Below are 16,809 nucleotides of genomic sequence, written 5' to 3' on the forward strand. Positions count from 1 at the left end.
CGAGCCTTCAGCATGAAAGACCCCTAGAGACCCCCAGAAGAGACCCCAGAGGAGACTGCGCATGCTCCAGTAGGAGGGACTGCACCCTGGAAGCTAATTTTAATAATCTATTTTTTTTAGAAGTAGTAATGAATATGTATTAGTCTAGGAGCATAAAAATCAGCTGCTTGATGTAACTAGTGTGCGTCCTGGTGGAGCGGAGACTCCCGGTGCACCCAGCGCTGTTTGCTTACCTCTATTCCTTTATATTCTTTCAATAAATCCTATTTTTTTATTTAATCCTAATTTGAATCCTGAGCCATTTATAACACAATCAACTATATTCCTTAATCTTATTCAAAGTATTGCAAACAAAGTACAATTGAATAAAATAGTCTTGGAATCACTTGGTCATGAAGAAATTTCTCAGCTCCTAGAGGCATTAATTAATGCAGAATGGTACATATTGCTAACCCTTACCTTTTCAGTGTAATTAATAAAGGTGTACCCAAAGAAATGGTTAGAAAAATCAAGCATAAGCAGCCTAAAAACAACTAAAATCAGAAAATGACCAGTTTCTCTTCACTTTACAATCCTTAATTTTGTTCACACATTACTACTTTTCTTTTTCTTAGAAGGCAAAAGTCTAATTTCCTCTGAGTCATCTCTGAATATTAAAATGACAGTCATATTTGGCAAAATCATTCATTCATGTATATTTCAGTAGATTTCCTTAATTCCCTTACATCTTCTATTCCTGTCAAGATCCCAGTGGGATTCCTCTCTCTTCACTTTACGGATATGAAGTGTGGGACATTCCATATGGGCTTCATTTATAGTCAGTGGAGTGAAGCAGAAGCATTTTTTTCTAGGATGTGATTCATCTCATCCTAAGACATATAAAAGCAGCCAAATGAGTCATACCTTAAAATGCCAGCTTCTCTCCATTGAATATATAAATTTAGATGAATAGCTGAAATCTGAGTGTCATACATATGTGTGCTGCTGAAACCATGCTTGTGGTCTTCAGGGTTATACAAAGAGACATAAACAAGAAAGGTAAGAAATGCTTTGAAATTCTGGAGCAGATTAAATAGGTGCTAAGTTCCTGTTTCCTTGTATTCTTATTATATCCATTACAACTTATTATTCCACCAGTATCAAACCTCCTATAGATTAGACTCCTAAAACCCACACAAGCAACTCTCCCCAGGTACTTAACGGCCACATGAAATACCCCCCAAACTTGACTGTTCTTTGAGACTAAACTCTGCGTGAGTTAAATATTTAATTCAATAAATGAACAAAAATAATTTTATATCAAAATGCTCATCAGGTGCAAAGAGTACCCAGCAGCCTATACAGGGAATTCTACAAAGGATGCATGATTCCTTTGTCAGTCCTCCAGCTCAGTGAATCAGTTTCTAACACGAAATATTTTGAGTTGTTAAATTGTCTTGAACTGAACCCAACAGTATTGAATGACATAGTGGTCCTTAAAAATATGCATTTATTAGAAATTTGCTACTGTTGTTACTTGTGACATGCCATTTCATCAGCTCTAATACATGCCATCTTTATCATCAGCTCTGTACACACATTAAGCAAAGATGAGTAAGTGTGGTGGACCATATAATGCTCAAAATTTTACAGTCATGAAAAAATACAAGAAGGCTTACTTGAGCACTGTTCCATAGGCCACCCCCCACAGGAATTTTACATGCATGGGGAGCTGTTCTAGAAGAAGTTGGTGTGGAAGCTTAGCAGCACAATTCTGGTCAGTCTAGTGTATAATAACAGACTTACCAGGTGTCTTGGTCTCATTAGGAATCAAGCAACGTACAAAGTGAGGATGGGTGCTTCTCAGGTTAGTCATCAGCTTGTTTAGATTTTCCTGTGAATAGAACAAAACATGGGGTTTGAACTCTGAGCTACAAAGCTTTTGCATTTTTATTCAGATGTCGAAGAGCTGTGACTCAGTTTTAAGAGGAAATTCACATACCCTGAACACAGCAGACACTGTCTGGAAAGAGCCCCCCTTCTTCTTAGCACCTTTCTTGCCACCACTACTATCACCTTGGAAGAAATACATAAGAGCTGAATGGTTAGAGTAGGCAGTGTGTTATGGACTAATATAAACATTATATTTTGATGTGAAAGTGATTCAGCGCTGCATGGGAGTTTTATGTGAACTGCTGCCAGCTGGTTATATATTAATCAGTGTTTGGTATATTTTGGTCTCAGATGCACAACTTAAGTTGCGTCATAATGTGATGTGGCTGTGGTAGTATGTAACACTACGGTCTGACATAAACTCCATAGCAGTTTACTGTGTACCACTGGAAATTGGTTTTACTTGAAGATATACTCTCAAATTATTTTTATTTTGTTGTAATGTGGTGAAAGGCCACATGAATGGTTCAGCGGTGGACATTTGTTCATGAGTGCAGTGAAGCCTTTAGGAAAAATTTGTTCTAATGTTCCAGTTGAAGAATAGGGACCTATTCTGAGTTACGGCATCCCCAAGGCAATAAATGAAATACAGCCTCATGAATACAAACCCAAAAAGCTCAGTACCTTTTCAGAATTGCTGTATTGTTGAAGTCATTTAAATGGAGAATTAAATGGAGTCTTCTCTTCTCACCTTCCTTGTATTGATGATACTAGTAAGGACCACAACTGCTTCATCCCCACTGTTTTCTAGGAGTATGTGGTACCCTCTTGAGCCTCAAACCCAGCTGCCCACATGCCTGTTGACATGTTACTCTATACTAACACTTCTTTATGCCTAGCATCCAAGTTTCCTTTTTTTTTTTTTTTTTTTTGTGGCAATCTGTATGGCTGTTTTTGGTAAAACAGACCCATTGACCGTCTTACTTGACAGCCTTAAGTCACAAAAAAAAGGCAAGAGGTTGAACTGCTCTCTGATGCCCTTAAAGAACTTCTAAATTAATTTGTCTCTCTCTCTTTTTTTTTTTTTTTCCCCTGTTGCACCAGGACTGCTCAGCTGGATATGAAATAGTTCTGTGATCTCCTTGAAGATGTAAGGCTGTGAACCTCTCCATTACTTTTAGCTCTTCCTGTTCACCTAAAGAAATAAAACTCTGTCTCCTAAGGCTATAAAGTGCTTACACTTTGCACATACATGTATATTTGGCACCTGTCTGGATGATGGCTGACCATGCATATGATTCACAACTCAGTAAGCCAGGAAACATCCAACTCCTATCATTTTGTTTTGAACTTGCTGAGCATTGCTTCTGTGCACCACACCACATAAACATGGTGCTTTCTGCAGTTATTCATGATGGTATCTTAGTTTGGCATACCTGTGCATGTGAATAGGATGAGATTAGGGATGATGAGAGGCTAGAGAATACAACAAGGAGGAGACAAAGACTTAATTTTTTTTCTTGCCTTATCAATCATCACTGAAAAATGCACTTACTTGTTTCTGCACCAGCATAGTTAGAGTAAAGGAAGGACAGGAGCTTCAAAGATGATTTCTGGTACAGCCCAACAACAGTTTCATTCAGGGGATCCTTGTTCTTGTCAAGCCAGCCAGAGATGTTGTAGTCCACTGTGCCAGCATAGTGCACCAGGGAGAAGTGGGCCTCAGCCTTGCCTTTGGCAGGCTTGGGCTTCTGGAAGTTGTTGGACTTGCCCAGATGCTGGTCATAGAGCTTGTTCTTGAAAGAGGTGTCAGTTGCCTTGGGGAACATGCACTCCTCTTCCAGGATGGAGAAGATGCCCATGGGCTGGGAGAAATATGAATATATGAAGAAAGAAAGTGTCAGGGAGAGAGAAAGTAAATAAAATTTCACTTTGCATGTGTTTTGTAGTTTGTTACAGTGACTGTTATTTCTACTGCACAGGTTCTTAATACATCACTAGTTACTATAATAATCACACATACTATAATTAGACTTTGCTGCTCAAGCCACTACTATGAAAACGGCAACTTGGCAGTAGAGTTTAAACACATCTTTGAGTGAGAGGCTTGTGATGCACATTATATTCAACAGCTTCAATCATCTTTGCCCTAAACTCTTTGGAATGTAAACCAGTGAAATCAAAATAGGAATTCAGAAGACAGGTTTCAGTGCCCTGTTCATGGGACTGATGATATTTTGTAGTTCTGTTACAAGTCATCAATTGCCAATGTTGAACTTAGTTTGATGGCTTCTCAGGAATGTGAATAGATAATATCTAACAAGTCCTGTGCGGTCTCCAATGGATGTGCATGATGAATTAGATTTTCTTCATCTTATATGGGGGAAAAATGGCAGCAATCTGGTGCTTTAGAATACCCACTGACTTCTAATTTGTCACAGAATGTATTTTAAAATTGAAATACTTCAATACAGAGGCATATACTTAGCTACATGAGGGCCTTCATCTGAGCTACATTAGGAATCTTCTGATAGTGCAGATATTTCCTCTAATTTTGCTGAAGACACTGATTTGACTTGCACTTCATTGGCCTAGATAGTATTCTAGGAGTTCCTTCTTTTAATGTACCTACTATATATAGTATGGTAAGACTCTATCTAGTGACGTTCTCAGATCAGATGCTTACATCTGATGTCAGCTAGATAGCTGCCAAAGCTAGAATTAGGGATCCTACAGAACATCAGCAAACACAGGAATTGGGTGTTGGGAAGGAATACCAAATTTTGAATTAAACTTTTGCCCACTAGGTATGAGGACTCTGGGGTTAGGATTAATTTTGCCCAGCTGTAGGTGTCTCTAAAATAGAATGTAGATCTGAGATAGATGTCTGTATTGTTCTAGAATCAGTGGAAGCATTATGCAGACATTTCACAGTATCAATAACAGGATGTATTTTATGAGATGAATTGCATCCTAGAAGCATCATCTTCTTTCCTGCTGTTCCAAAAGTGACTACAGTGCTAGATTAATGCAGGTGATGTAATTCCTCTGTCTCTAACCACTCTACATTTCATAGACATGAGGCACAAAATATGTGGACACTGAGCAGTAAGTGTGGATTTTGAGTGTTAAGTATAGCAATAGACACCAGCTGTGAATGATAGTGTTGTTTGTAGATGCTACTGTGTGGTGAGAACAGTGGGAGGTTATCAAGAAATGTGAAGCTTTTATGTGCAAATACATCATCCATGGGTATGAATATTAAGTTGTGAATGCGCTCATGAGATAGCTGAATGGGCACCAGGCTGGGAATAGGTACTTGTATTCTCCTGAGAAGGAAGATATTTGGGTGTGTGTACAGTAGATTTGCACATAATATTTAAGTGCTGTGCACAAGTAACCACTGGACACTTACTCCTAATGCTGTAGTTGGGGGTTAATTCACATTAAGACCACCAGCGCAGTGGCAGTGGGCAGTGACAAAGGAGCCAGAAAGAAGAAGATTGCTACAACCAGGAACTCTGAATTCTGTCAACTACTACAAGGACTAAGACTTGAAGTTTAACCTTACTGTCTACTGTTGAAAGCAAAATTAACATTGTGCTTCTCTCCCTTCCATCGCAGCCATGTTGTCCAGATTTTTATTTTTTTTTTTGTGGAGAGGCAGTGTACCTCTCCAAAATGTCAAAATGTTTGATTTTATAAACTGCTTCTTCTGATGGGAGAATCATTCAACAGTAATTATTCAATTTATAAAGAACATAAGGACTAAAATAAATTACCAGGAAATAAATGTGCTTTTCTAAAATTAGATTTCCTCTACCTTTTCAATGAGTTCAATGCAGGCAGCCAGGTCCATTCCAAAGTCAATGAACTCCCAGTCAATTCCTTCCTTTTTGTACTCCTCCTGCTCCAGCACAAACATGTGGTGGTTGAAGAACTGCTGTAGTTTCTCATTGGTGAAATTGATGCACAGCTGCTCCAGGCTGTTGAACTGCAAATTCAAATATAATAACGCCAGTTAGTTTGGAAAAATAATCAATTGGCAAACATACTAACTGTAACTCACATCAAAAATCTCAAAGCCAGCAATATCCAGGACACCAATGAAATGTTGTCTGGGCTGCTTTGTATCCAGTTGCTGGTTGATTCGAGTAACCATCCACAAAAACATCTTCTCATAGACTGATTTAGCCAGAGCCCCCACTGAATTGTATACCTGTAAGAAACAGCCACAGCAGTAAAGAAAGTTAGATTAGCATTAGTTGAAATAATTGTCTGAACAAAATGAAAACCAACCAGCTCTCTAGATACCTGTTGGACATTTTGTCCTTTAGTCACGTATTCATTCCCAACTTTCACCCTGGGATAGCATAAAGCCTTGAGCAAATCAGCAGAATTCAGACCCATCAGGTAGCCAGCTTTGTCAGCCACTAGGAAGAGATACAGCAAAGGAGTTCAACATAGACAAAGATGTCATAGTCCTCTAGAATATTTCTGTTACAAGGAGCCTACTTCAGACACTACTCAGATACTCAGATGTGCCTGTTGTCAAGGGAAGCTTGTCTCAGCTGCACCACACTCCTGTGTTTCATGCCTAGGGAGCTGTAGCAGTGCTTCATCTATGTGTTTCATCTAGTGCTTCATCTATCAGTTTCCACGTGGTGCATAAATTAAATCAGTGACTTTGTGGCACTTGCACAAGTTCGTAAAATTTACTTTCTAGAAGGGCAGAAACAGTCTTGAACTGATGGGCACTTTATTGGATGAGGTTCCTCTCTTGCCTCCTAGTGCAGTTCACAAATGAAGTCTGCAGTCAACCCCTACCTTCTGTGCTGTCTGGCTCTGCCTGCTCCTCCCGCTGCTTCTGCTTGAACTTCATGTTCCCGTAGTGCATGACAGCCCCTGTTAGCTTGTATATCCCCACCTTCTCATCAGGGCTGAAGCCCAGGATGTCCACGGCACTCTCCAGAGGGAATAGACAAGTTGCGAAAGGTCAGAAAAACACAAGTTGGGGCTTCTGCTTCTGCCTGCATGCCTGCCCACCGCCAAGTGCGTGCAATAGCGGCTGGGAGTGGCCGCGGCTGCTGCAGAATGACAGAGGCCACCTCTGCACCCAGAGCAGAACCTGGCTCTGACAAGGAGTGCCATTGCCATTCTCATATCCATTGCCATACTCACATCCGTTGCCAGCAGCTCCTCACTGTCATCAATGCTGGCAACAGTGATTTCTCCTTGGCTCACGTAGGCAAAGTCGTAGGGATTGGTTGAGATAAGGAGGAGATCTGCAGGCATACAGTGCACCTTTGATGGTACGGGGAAAAAGTGCAAAGAGAACGCACTGAACCAAACCCAGAAATGCTGGCACTCACCAATGAGCTCTGGCTTCTTATTGGACATTAGCTGGTAAAAAATATGATAGCTCCTTTCACTGGGTAGCTGGAAAGTCACTCTGGATTTCTCCAAAAGATCTAAGAAAAAGAGAGATGCCACTGGTCTCCTGGGAAACTTGAGATCACAAATGCACAAATTCTGCATGTGCTGACTAGCTCCAACTCACAGGTTTCGATATCTGCAGAGGCCAGCTTGCCATTTTTTCCAAAGTGAATACGGATGAATTTTCCCTGTTGAGTAGTAGAGATCAAACAGTTGGTTAGAGCGATCAATGAACGAGACATATATAGCAGAAATCTGAATTCCAACAAAAAAGAAGTGAACTCACAAAACGTGAGGAATTATCATTCCTGACAGTCTTAGCATTTCCAAAGGCCTCCAGCAGTGGGTTGGCCTGGATGATCTGATCCTCCAGGGTTCCCTAGTTACATGGAAAAAAAGGTTCTTAGCAAACCTCACTGCTATTTAATAACAAATATGGAAAAGGATACATCACAAACAGGTCATTATTACATCTCACACATGATTTTAACTTTTAGTTAGCAAATGTTTTAAGCACTCATCAGCCATCACTAAGGAATTGGTTTCACAGGGAAGAGTGCTGAAAAACTAATTTGTACTTCATTTTCTTTTTGTCCATGCTATCATATATCGTATATAATATACAGGGTAATTTCGGTGGAGCTCAGAATGTTTGAAATCTGTATGAGAGAGGCACTTCTGCATTCCCATTCACTGCTCACAAAGGCTATAACAGCTAAAGAAAACGTGAAAAATCTGGGATTCTTTTCTTGAAGTTACTCAAGCACAAGACAGAGGGAGTGGTACAGCCTCAAAGCTGAAAGTAGGAAGCACCTAAAAAGGGATAATGTAAAGTTTTGCAGTTATGTTCAAACAACCAGTAACCTTTCAGAATGCAGAAAAAAATCTCCAGAGATGCTTTGAAAAGACAAGTAGGACATGGGTGAAGCGTGATACTCAAATGCCAAATGTAAAACAGTACAAAGCAAAAAACAAAAACAAAGTACCTCTTGGATGCTGTGATGGTTGTTCCTCCCCCCCCCCCCCCCCCCCCCTTTTTTCTTTTCTTTTTGTACATGGCTACAGTAGAAAAGAAGATCATCAAGCAAATATACAGTTTCAATTCTGCATTGTATCACTCCTGTTAACTGAAAAAAAAATGGGAGGAAAGAAGCTTCCATGACATTATGTCTCTTCTGTGCAAGGCAGTGTCACAGAGTGCTGTTTTGAAATCACAGGGCAAAGCTTTTCTCAAGGCACCTACCGAACTCATGATTGAACCTTAAGTAGTTAGGAAATAATTGTTTGCAGGGATGGTTTCCAATACAGAGCAGGAGAACAAAGAACGAGGGGGAAAAAAAAAAAAAAAAAAAAAAGCAGTTTTTATTCACATGAAAGATCAGTGGCAGAGCTCAAGTTGCTGCATACTACTTAGTGTACAATGGTGCGTGCAGCCTTCAAGATCTTGCAGTGGAGAGGCAGCGCCATGCCCAATACGGTCTGAAGGTGGCGCAAAGGATTTAAGTTAGTTTGAACACGAAGCTACACCTTGCAGAACTAAGGCCACGCAGTAGCATAACTCTCTCTCTAAATATACACACATATTTTTAATAAAAAAAATCTCGAATATATAGACTAATGTCCTCTCACGTACAGCTTCCTAAATAAACTTCCTCCTTTTAGAGACATTTGTGTCAGTGCTGCTGACTTCACCACAAAACAAAACAACAAAAAACACAAACAAAAAAACTCTGTTGCACAGCTGTGAGTCATGAACAGACGAGTGCACGGTGAATGGAGAACAGCATAGAATATCTGGCAATTCTTTACACAAATTCAATCTGGAGTACAGTCTGGGTTACAAATTGCTTGAACTGAGAAAGCAGTCTTGGGAAATGTTACATACTTCCCTTATTTTATGCTCTTACCTGGCATCTGATTTCAGTCTATGCCTGAGATTGGATGTTGGGAGAGACATAATTTAATGGTGTTTTATTTTGTGGTCTTATGAAGAGAAAGATACTTCTTAGAGATTGTAAACACCAAAGAAATAGAGTATTCTGTGAATAAACTCAAGAAGAGACCAGAACAGCTTGTTGCCCATCTGAGAACCTGGTGAGTTTTCTTATATCAAATACAGCCAGTACAGCTGTCTCAATGTTTTTGTGAGATCAGTCCCAGCATAGTGAGCAGCTGGTGAAAATTGAACCCAAGTTATACAGAAATGGTGCTAATGGAAAGAGAGCTTGTGATGAACTTGTCTTTGCCATAACAACCCATCAATCACAGACACCTGCCTCTGAGTGAGAAAAGAATATTCAGCCTTGGAATCTCCTTAGATTCTGCTGTGCCCTTGGGTACTCAAATAACGCACTGACAGGCATCACCCTCTTTGATGCACATACCTTCTCGCATACTGTGATGACACACTTGTGCCACAAGGATGTTTGTTGCTTGCTCTGTGCTAGCCCATGCCTTGCAAATGCACTAGTGGGCTCAGATTGCAGCAGCTGTGCTTGTACTTTCCTCCCTGGAAGGATCTGTTCTGAGGTTACTTTCTAATTGTCTGGCAAGTGGTCCCAGCTGTCCCAAGTCTGACACTTTTTTCACACTGCCCCTCAGGGCTGTTACATAGACCACAGGCAGTAATTTCTACTGGCTTGTTCTTCTGTGTGATGCAATTGAAATATCTTTAACTTCAGTGCAACCTCTCTGGAGTCCAAAGTTACTGTAATTCCCTTGTTAATAGGAATGAAACAGGGAGTTGTAACACAATCACATGCCAGTGGGAACCAACGGGTCTCTTTCAGGCACTTGGGTGGAGATAGCAGATCTCAGGTACACAGACATGTAGGCATCCATCACAGAGAGAACTTCTGCTGTCTTATATCATTTTCCTCTGGTCAAACTTTCCCTTGTGTAATCATTTACACTGGACTGGAGAGGAACTGAAACTTGGGGCTTTCCTACATTAAAAAGATGGCCTCTTCAAGGATCTACTTGGTAGAGTACCATGGGATAAAGCCCTGGAGGGGAAAGTGGGTCCAGGAATGTTGTTTAATATTCAAGGATCACCTCCTCCATGCTCGGTATCAATGCATCCTAACAAAGAGAAGTCAAGCAAAAATGCCAGGAGGCCTGCATAGATGAACAAGGAGTTCCTGGCCAAACTCAAACACAAAAAGGAAGCCTCCTGAGGATGGATGCAAAGACAGGTAATGTGGGAGGGATACAGAGACATTGTCCAAGCATCTCGGGATCAGGATAGGAAAGCTAAGGCCGAGACAATTGAATCTCGCCAGGGACATCAGTGATAAAAGAACGAGTAGTGAAGACTTTGCCCCACTGCTGAAGGAAATGGGAGACCTGGTTACCTGGAATATGGAGGAAACTGAGACACTCAATGACTTTTTTGCCTCTTTTGTCTTCCCCAGTAAGTGCTCTAGCCACATCTCCCAACTCACAGAATCCAAAGACAAAGACTAGGAGAATGAGGTACCATCCACTGCAAGAAAAGATCAGGGTAGAGACCATCTAAGGAACTTGAATGTGCATAAGTCCATGGGACCTGATGAGCTGCATCCAAGGGTCCTGAAGCAAGTAGCAGATGAAGTTTCTAAGCCATCATCCATCGTATTTGAGAAGCCATGGCAGTGAGGTGAAGTTCCCAGTGACCAGAAAAAGGGGAAACATAACCCTGATTTTAAAAAGGGAAAGAGAGGGAGACCTGAGGAACTGCAGGCCAGCCAGTCTCACATCTGTGCCTGGCAAAGAGATCACAATCATGGAGCAGATCCTCCTGGAAACTATGCACATAGAAAATAGAGAGGTGACTGTGAAGCCAACACCACTTCATTAAGGACAAATCATGCCTGACCAATTTGGTGGCCTTCTATGATGGGGCTACAGTATTGGTGGATAAAGGAAAAGCAACAGATGTCATCTACCTGGACTTGTGCAAAGCTTTTGATACTGTCTCACACAACATTCTTGTCTTCAAATTGGAGAGACATGGCTTTGACATGCGGACCACTTGGTGGATATGGAATTAGTTGGATGGTCTCACTCAGAGGCATGGTCAGCAGCTGGAATTTCAGGAAGAGACCAGTAACAAGTGATGTCGCTCAGGGGTTTGTGTTGGGACTGGCATTATTTAACATCATTGTTGGTGATATGGACAGTAGGATTGAGTGCACCCTCAGAAAGTTTGAGGTTGACACCAAGCTGTGTGGTGCAGTTAGCACGCTGGAGTGACAGACTTGAGAGGTGGGTCTGTGCAAACCTCATGCAGTTCAACAAGATCAAATGCAAGGTCTTGCATATGGGCTGGGGTAACCCCAAATATGAATATAGGCTTGGTGATGAGTGGATAAAGAACGGCCTTATAGAAATGGACTTTGGGATACAGGTGGATGAAAAACTGTATAAGAGCCATCAATGTGTGCAATTGCAGTCCAGAAAACCAATTGTATCCTGAGCTGCATTAAAAGAAGTGTGGCCAGCAGGCTGAGGGAGGTGATTCTTCTCCTCTACTCTGCTCGTGAGACCCCACCTGGAGCACTACACCCAGCTCTGGGGTCCCCAGCACAAGAAGGATATGGACATAGCTTATGGACATAGTAGAATGAGTCCACAAAGATGATCGAGGGGCTGGAGAACCTCTCCTGTGAAGACAGGCTGAGAGAGCTGGGGTTGTTCAGCCTGGAGAAGAGAGAGCTCCAGGGAGACCTGAAAGTGGCCTAAAGGGGGCCTATAGGAAAGCTGGAGAAGGACTCTTTGTTAGGGAGTGTAATAATAGGGCAAGGAGCAATGTTTTTAAACTAAAAGGGGGTACATTTAGATTAGATATTAGGAAGAAATTATTATGAGAGTCATGAGGCAGTAGAACAGGTTGCCCAGAGAAGATGTGGATGCCCCATCCCTGGAAGTGTTTAAGGCCGGATTTGGTGGGGCTTTGAGTAACCTGGTGTCCCTGCCCATGGCAAGAGTGTTGGAACTAGATGATCTTTAGTGTCCCTTCCAACCCAAGCCATGCTATGATTATGACTTTTTTAGGTGGACTTTCAGTATTTATAAGAGGGATGGGAGTTGGTTAGCAGGGGTAACAGAGCATAGGTGTGCTCAGACTGTGTATCCTGCTTGTCACCTCAGAGGCATTACACTTTCATTTAATGGTATTGCAACGCAGATATATGTACTGATTTTGTCTGCAGAGCAGAAACTTTCTCAGCAAAACACTGAAAGAGTGTGCCTATCACATACCTGCATTTTACCAGGCTGATGGTCTTTCTTCTTCTCACCAGTAACTGCAATTGTTGCAAAGTACTGGATGACACGCTTTGTGTTCACAGTCTTCCCTGCACCAGATTCTCCACTGTTAGAATGAAACTACTGTTATAGGAAATAGGACACATTTTTACTTTGGTCAGTGTTGTCACACATATCAAAATATACTCACGTGATAAGGATCGACTGATTATCATGATCTGAAAACAAAGCCACAGAAAGAGCTCTTCAAATGAGATGTGGAGGGCTTTTATTCCTCAGAGGTAGCTAACTGACTTCAAGGGAAAGAATTATATTGAAACTGTATCACTTTGTAAGGTGAATTCTGCATTAGTCTGTAAGTGGTTTTTTGCACTCCCGACTAGATGGAGCTGTCCAAACTATAATGTTAAGCAGTGGTTCTTTATAAGGCTTCCCCACTTATTAATTGCTTTTGGTTACGTACAGACCTTGGATTGAGTATTGTTTATTTGGAGTCAGATTCTCTGCTATGATCATTCTATATTGTTTCTTCAAATTCCTTACTTTGGCACAATGCCAAAGAGCTAGCTACTGCCTTTCTTTCATTATCCAATGCTACAGGGTTCTTTAAGATGCCATAGTCAGTTTAACTTGAATTTTGCCAAAGGACTATGGGAGCTATTTCCATCATGCCTTGAGTACAAAAGGATGCAAGATGCCTGAACTGTTACGTGTTCCTTGACCAAGCAGCCAGCTTCTGTTCTTGCCAAATGACTCACCAGTCAGCATGAACTGATAGGCATTGTCAGAGATGGAGAAGATGTGTGGAGGGGCCTCCTGGCGCTTTTTGCCTCGGTAGCCAGCCACCACCTTGGGGCTGTACACGGGCAGCCACTTGTAGGGGTTGACAGTGACACAGAAGAGACCCGAGTAGGTCTGCAAGGAAGAAAACAGGCACGTTGGCTTCTGCTCAGCCTGGAACAGCAGGCCTTCCAGCTACCCCAAGGAAGACTGCTGCAGAGAACTCAGAAGGCAGAGGTCAACAAAACTCTGCAAAGACCAGGGCAGTGGAAGAAATTAAATTGGAGGAATGACCTATCACAGAATGGATGAAATTCACCGTATGACAAGGAAAGACAAAGGGAAGAAGGAAGAAGAGGAAATGATACATAGAGTACAAATGGAGAACACATGCAAGAGAAAAAAACAGAAATGAGGAAAGGAGGTGAAAAGTCAGGAATATCTTCAGAGAGATTGAAAAGTGTCTTCAACCCCTCAAAAGCACAAATCTCCTTCTGCTTGTACTTACATAGATCATCCAGACTGCATAACGCTCTTTGAGGTTATACAGCACCGCAGGCTCGTGGAGGTGGGTCATCATAGCCATGTCCTCAATTTTATCAAATTTGGGAGGGTTCATGGGAAAGACTTCATCATCCTTTACTGTTACAGTCTGACAAAACCAGAGAGAAACAAAAGGAGAAGAAATATTAGCCAGGGAACTTTTAGAACTGGATGAGTTATGTATGACGAGTGACGGTTAATGACACTTACTATATCATCACATGTTTTAACTGTGACTTTACCACCTTCTCTACTCTGTATGGTACCTTTCACATACATTTGCTTTTCATCCACTACAAAACAGGCTGCCTTAGCATCAAATGGGCGATTCTGGTCTTCAATTCGCTCCTTCTCAGATTTCCGTAAATAGGGAGCAGCTTCTCCAAAGATTGCCATCTCTGCATCTGATGTCATGACTGGAGTTATTCTGGAGGAATTTAGAAGAGTTTCAGATATCTTGTGCATTCGTAATTTATATTTATCCAGATCATATCCATTGATCATACTCAATGACTAAAATGAAGAAGAGGACTAATCAACCTCAGGCACCTGTCCTCCATGTCAATTTTATGTATTCACTGAAGAAATTTTAATAAAGAAAGTTTCTTGTAGACAGGAGTCTTCAAGACTCTCACAGATTAGTGAGTTAAGATTTGTTCTCATACATAATTTTTAAGTGGAGGCATTCTTCATGCATTTCTATGTTTTAATGACAAACAGGGCAAGTTCAAATAGTTTCTTTCTGTATCGAGCACAGAAACTAATTGTAAGCAACAATCATCGTCCATCTAGAGCTAAACCCATTTATCCTGCCTATGAAATATAAAACGTATTTACATACCACTGACAAAGTTAGCAATAATGGAATATAACATGTAGTAAAGGAAATAATTCAAAGCATAGTGTTACCCAGATATGTAAGTACTTGATATTACCTTTCAAGAAACATCAGTGTCAAAGTACCTTTTAGCTTGATTATATTATGTAGGGGGACATCAGTTACAAATCATTAAAAGATGGTTTGTAAGTACCAATACATACCAGACATTCTGTTAGGGATTCTTCTAGCAGAAAAATTTCATAGAAAGGTTTTTGTGTTCAGTTTTATTTTACATTTTCAGCAACATCTATTAAAAATTCTTTAATACAAATAGATGTTATTGGTTGCTACAGTTGAAAGGACTGATGTGGATAATTCAAGACTATCTGGAAACAACACAGGTAGAAATAATGTAGGCAGCAATTAACAAACAGAAAGTTCTGCAAGCTAGCATTAAAGTAAGGTACTGAAGTAATCAACACAGAGTGTTTTTATGTGGTGCCAAGAAGTAAATGAAAACAATTAGAATGCATTTGCAATGTTTTGATTTTGGACACATTGATGTAGAAGTGCTGAACTCTCAACAAAACCTATCTGCAATAGAATCTGTACCTTGCAGGACTTTGCGAGGCTGCATCTCTCAAGAGACTTTAACAGTCATGAACTTCAAAGCACAAAGTCTAGAACCATTAACATACTTTGAAATTATTATTCTGTGTATATAGAGCCCAACTTTTTTTTTTTTTTAAACCTATACGATCCTTCCTCTGAATGGCTCAAGTGAAGCAACATGAAAGAAAGAGAGAAACTATCTCACTGTAGCCATGAAAAGGCTAAGCAGAGCATCAGAAAATGCTGATAGGTTGTTCAAAACTTTCTTGAGAGGCACAGTCTGTTATACTACTGAATCATCTTTGATTTATGCCTTCATGAAAAGACAGAAAGGCATTCTCTGAATGGATAGTTTGCATTTCTACCCCTTTCAGCACCTCAACTCTATCAGTGGACCTTTTGTGGTATTAGGTATCCACAGGTGTGGATGGCTCCTTTTGTTACTCTTGTGAGCTCTTCCAGTCACTAACCTTCCCTAGAAAACTTAGAAGAGAATCATTCATATATAAGTTCTTTATGAAGGTGTCTCTTTATTCGTGAACAGTTCTGTCTATCAGATAGGAGACAAGACCATATTGAACTTTGTTCTGTATTCAGGACCTCATGGATAAGCCATGCGTACATAAGTCAGCATACAATGCTTGAGACCTTACCCCAGAGGAAACTAAAGGCAGGATAAAGTCGAACCCTTCCTAAATTGTACTGTGAGCATCCTCTCTGAGCACAGCCCTCAGTTTCAGATTTCCAGCAGTTGTACAGATGGTAGGGGATGAATTGTAATTGTCTACAAGTCCCAGAATACCAGTTTACATGACAAAAAGACATTACCATCTCTGTGATTCATGCCTTCTTGGCTAAGCTTGAGTATCAGTAACTTTTCTTTCCCCATAACTGGAGTATTTCCTACCAAGATCTATGGATGTGCTCCTACTGATTAAAACATATCCTTTGCAGTTAACCGAGTTCTACAACATAATCCTTTGCCACCTCCCCCTACCATTGTCTAGGTGAGCTACACTTACGGCTCAGGATCAAACAACAGAACAACCTTATTTGTTAAACCCTTACCTTCAGAGAGCCCAGGAGGAAATCTGCTTTCAGTATCTGTGTGGAACGGTTAAAGAAAGGACAGAGAGAGTTAAATCAAGAAGAATTAATTGCCTTGGTTAGCTCTCACTACATATGCCTTGAGCATATGCTCTATTAAACATGCACACATTCTTTGAGTAGTCTTTCCTAGTAGATGAACTGTACACAGAGCCTTACAACTCTTAAACTGGAGTCAAATCCCACAGAAAATCTTGTGTTCCTCCCCACATTGCTGTGATCTGCTGGAAAAAATATACGTCATCCAGGAAAGGATGTGCTACATTATTAACCCAATAAATTTCAGTTGCTTTCAGAGTTAGTTCTCTGTGCCTTTCATAGGGCTTGAAGGGAGCAAAATTTGTAGAGGGCCCTACAGTATGACTCTACTACTTCCGCTACTACACTGAACT

The 16,809-nt window shown here is 40.8% G+C and overlaps 1 protein-coding gene across 1 annotated transcript in view; it reads right to left on the reverse strand.

Moving 5' to 3' along the window:
- The window catches only part of LOC311421057 (myosin-4-like), a gene marked incomplete at its 3' end in the record, with an annotated part of 41,190 nt that extends 24,410 nt beyond the window's left edge, over window positions 1-16,780 (reverse strand). Inside the window, exons 1-18 of the mRNA XM_084492583.1 lie at window positions 16,577-16,780; window positions 16,379-16,414; window positions 14,089-14,305; window positions 13,844-13,987; window positions 13,314-13,470; window positions 12,746-12,773; window positions 12,550-12,661; window positions 7,595-7,687; window positions 7,433-7,496; window positions 7,245-7,343; window positions 7,054-7,157; window positions 6,700-6,838; window positions 6,187-6,305; window positions 5,942-6,091; window positions 5,696-5,866; window positions 3,428-3,737; window positions 1,982-2,055; window positions 1,786-1,873 (exon numbers count right to left, since the gene is read on the reverse strand). Coding sequence (XP_084348709.1) covers window positions 1,786-1,873; window positions 1,982-2,055; window positions 3,428-3,737; window positions 5,696-5,866; window positions 5,942-6,091; window positions 6,187-6,305; window positions 6,700-6,838; window positions 7,054-7,157; window positions 7,245-7,343; window positions 7,433-7,496; window positions 7,595-7,687; window positions 12,550-12,661; window positions 12,746-12,773; window positions 13,314-13,470; window positions 13,844-13,987; window positions 14,089-14,292 — 2,056 coding nt within the window. The 5' untranslated portion in view covers window positions 14,293-14,305; window positions 16,379-16,414; window positions 16,577-16,780. The remainder of the gene's footprint in view (window positions 1-1,785; window positions 1,874-1,981; window positions 2,056-3,427; window positions 3,738-5,695; window positions 5,867-5,941; window positions 6,092-6,186; window positions 6,306-6,699; window positions 6,839-7,053; window positions 7,158-7,244; window positions 7,344-7,432; window positions 7,497-7,594; window positions 7,688-12,549; window positions 12,662-12,745; window positions 12,774-13,313; window positions 13,471-13,843; window positions 13,988-14,088; window positions 14,306-16,378; window positions 16,415-16,576) is intronic.
- Window positions 16,781-16,809: the final 29 nt, after the last annotated feature.

Source organism: Aythya ferina (genome assembly GCF_964211825.1).
Source record: "Aythya ferina genome assembly, chromosome: 18".
Taxonomy (NCBI): Eukaryota; Metazoa; Chordata; class Aves; order Anseriformes; family Anatidae; genus Aythya; species Aythya ferina.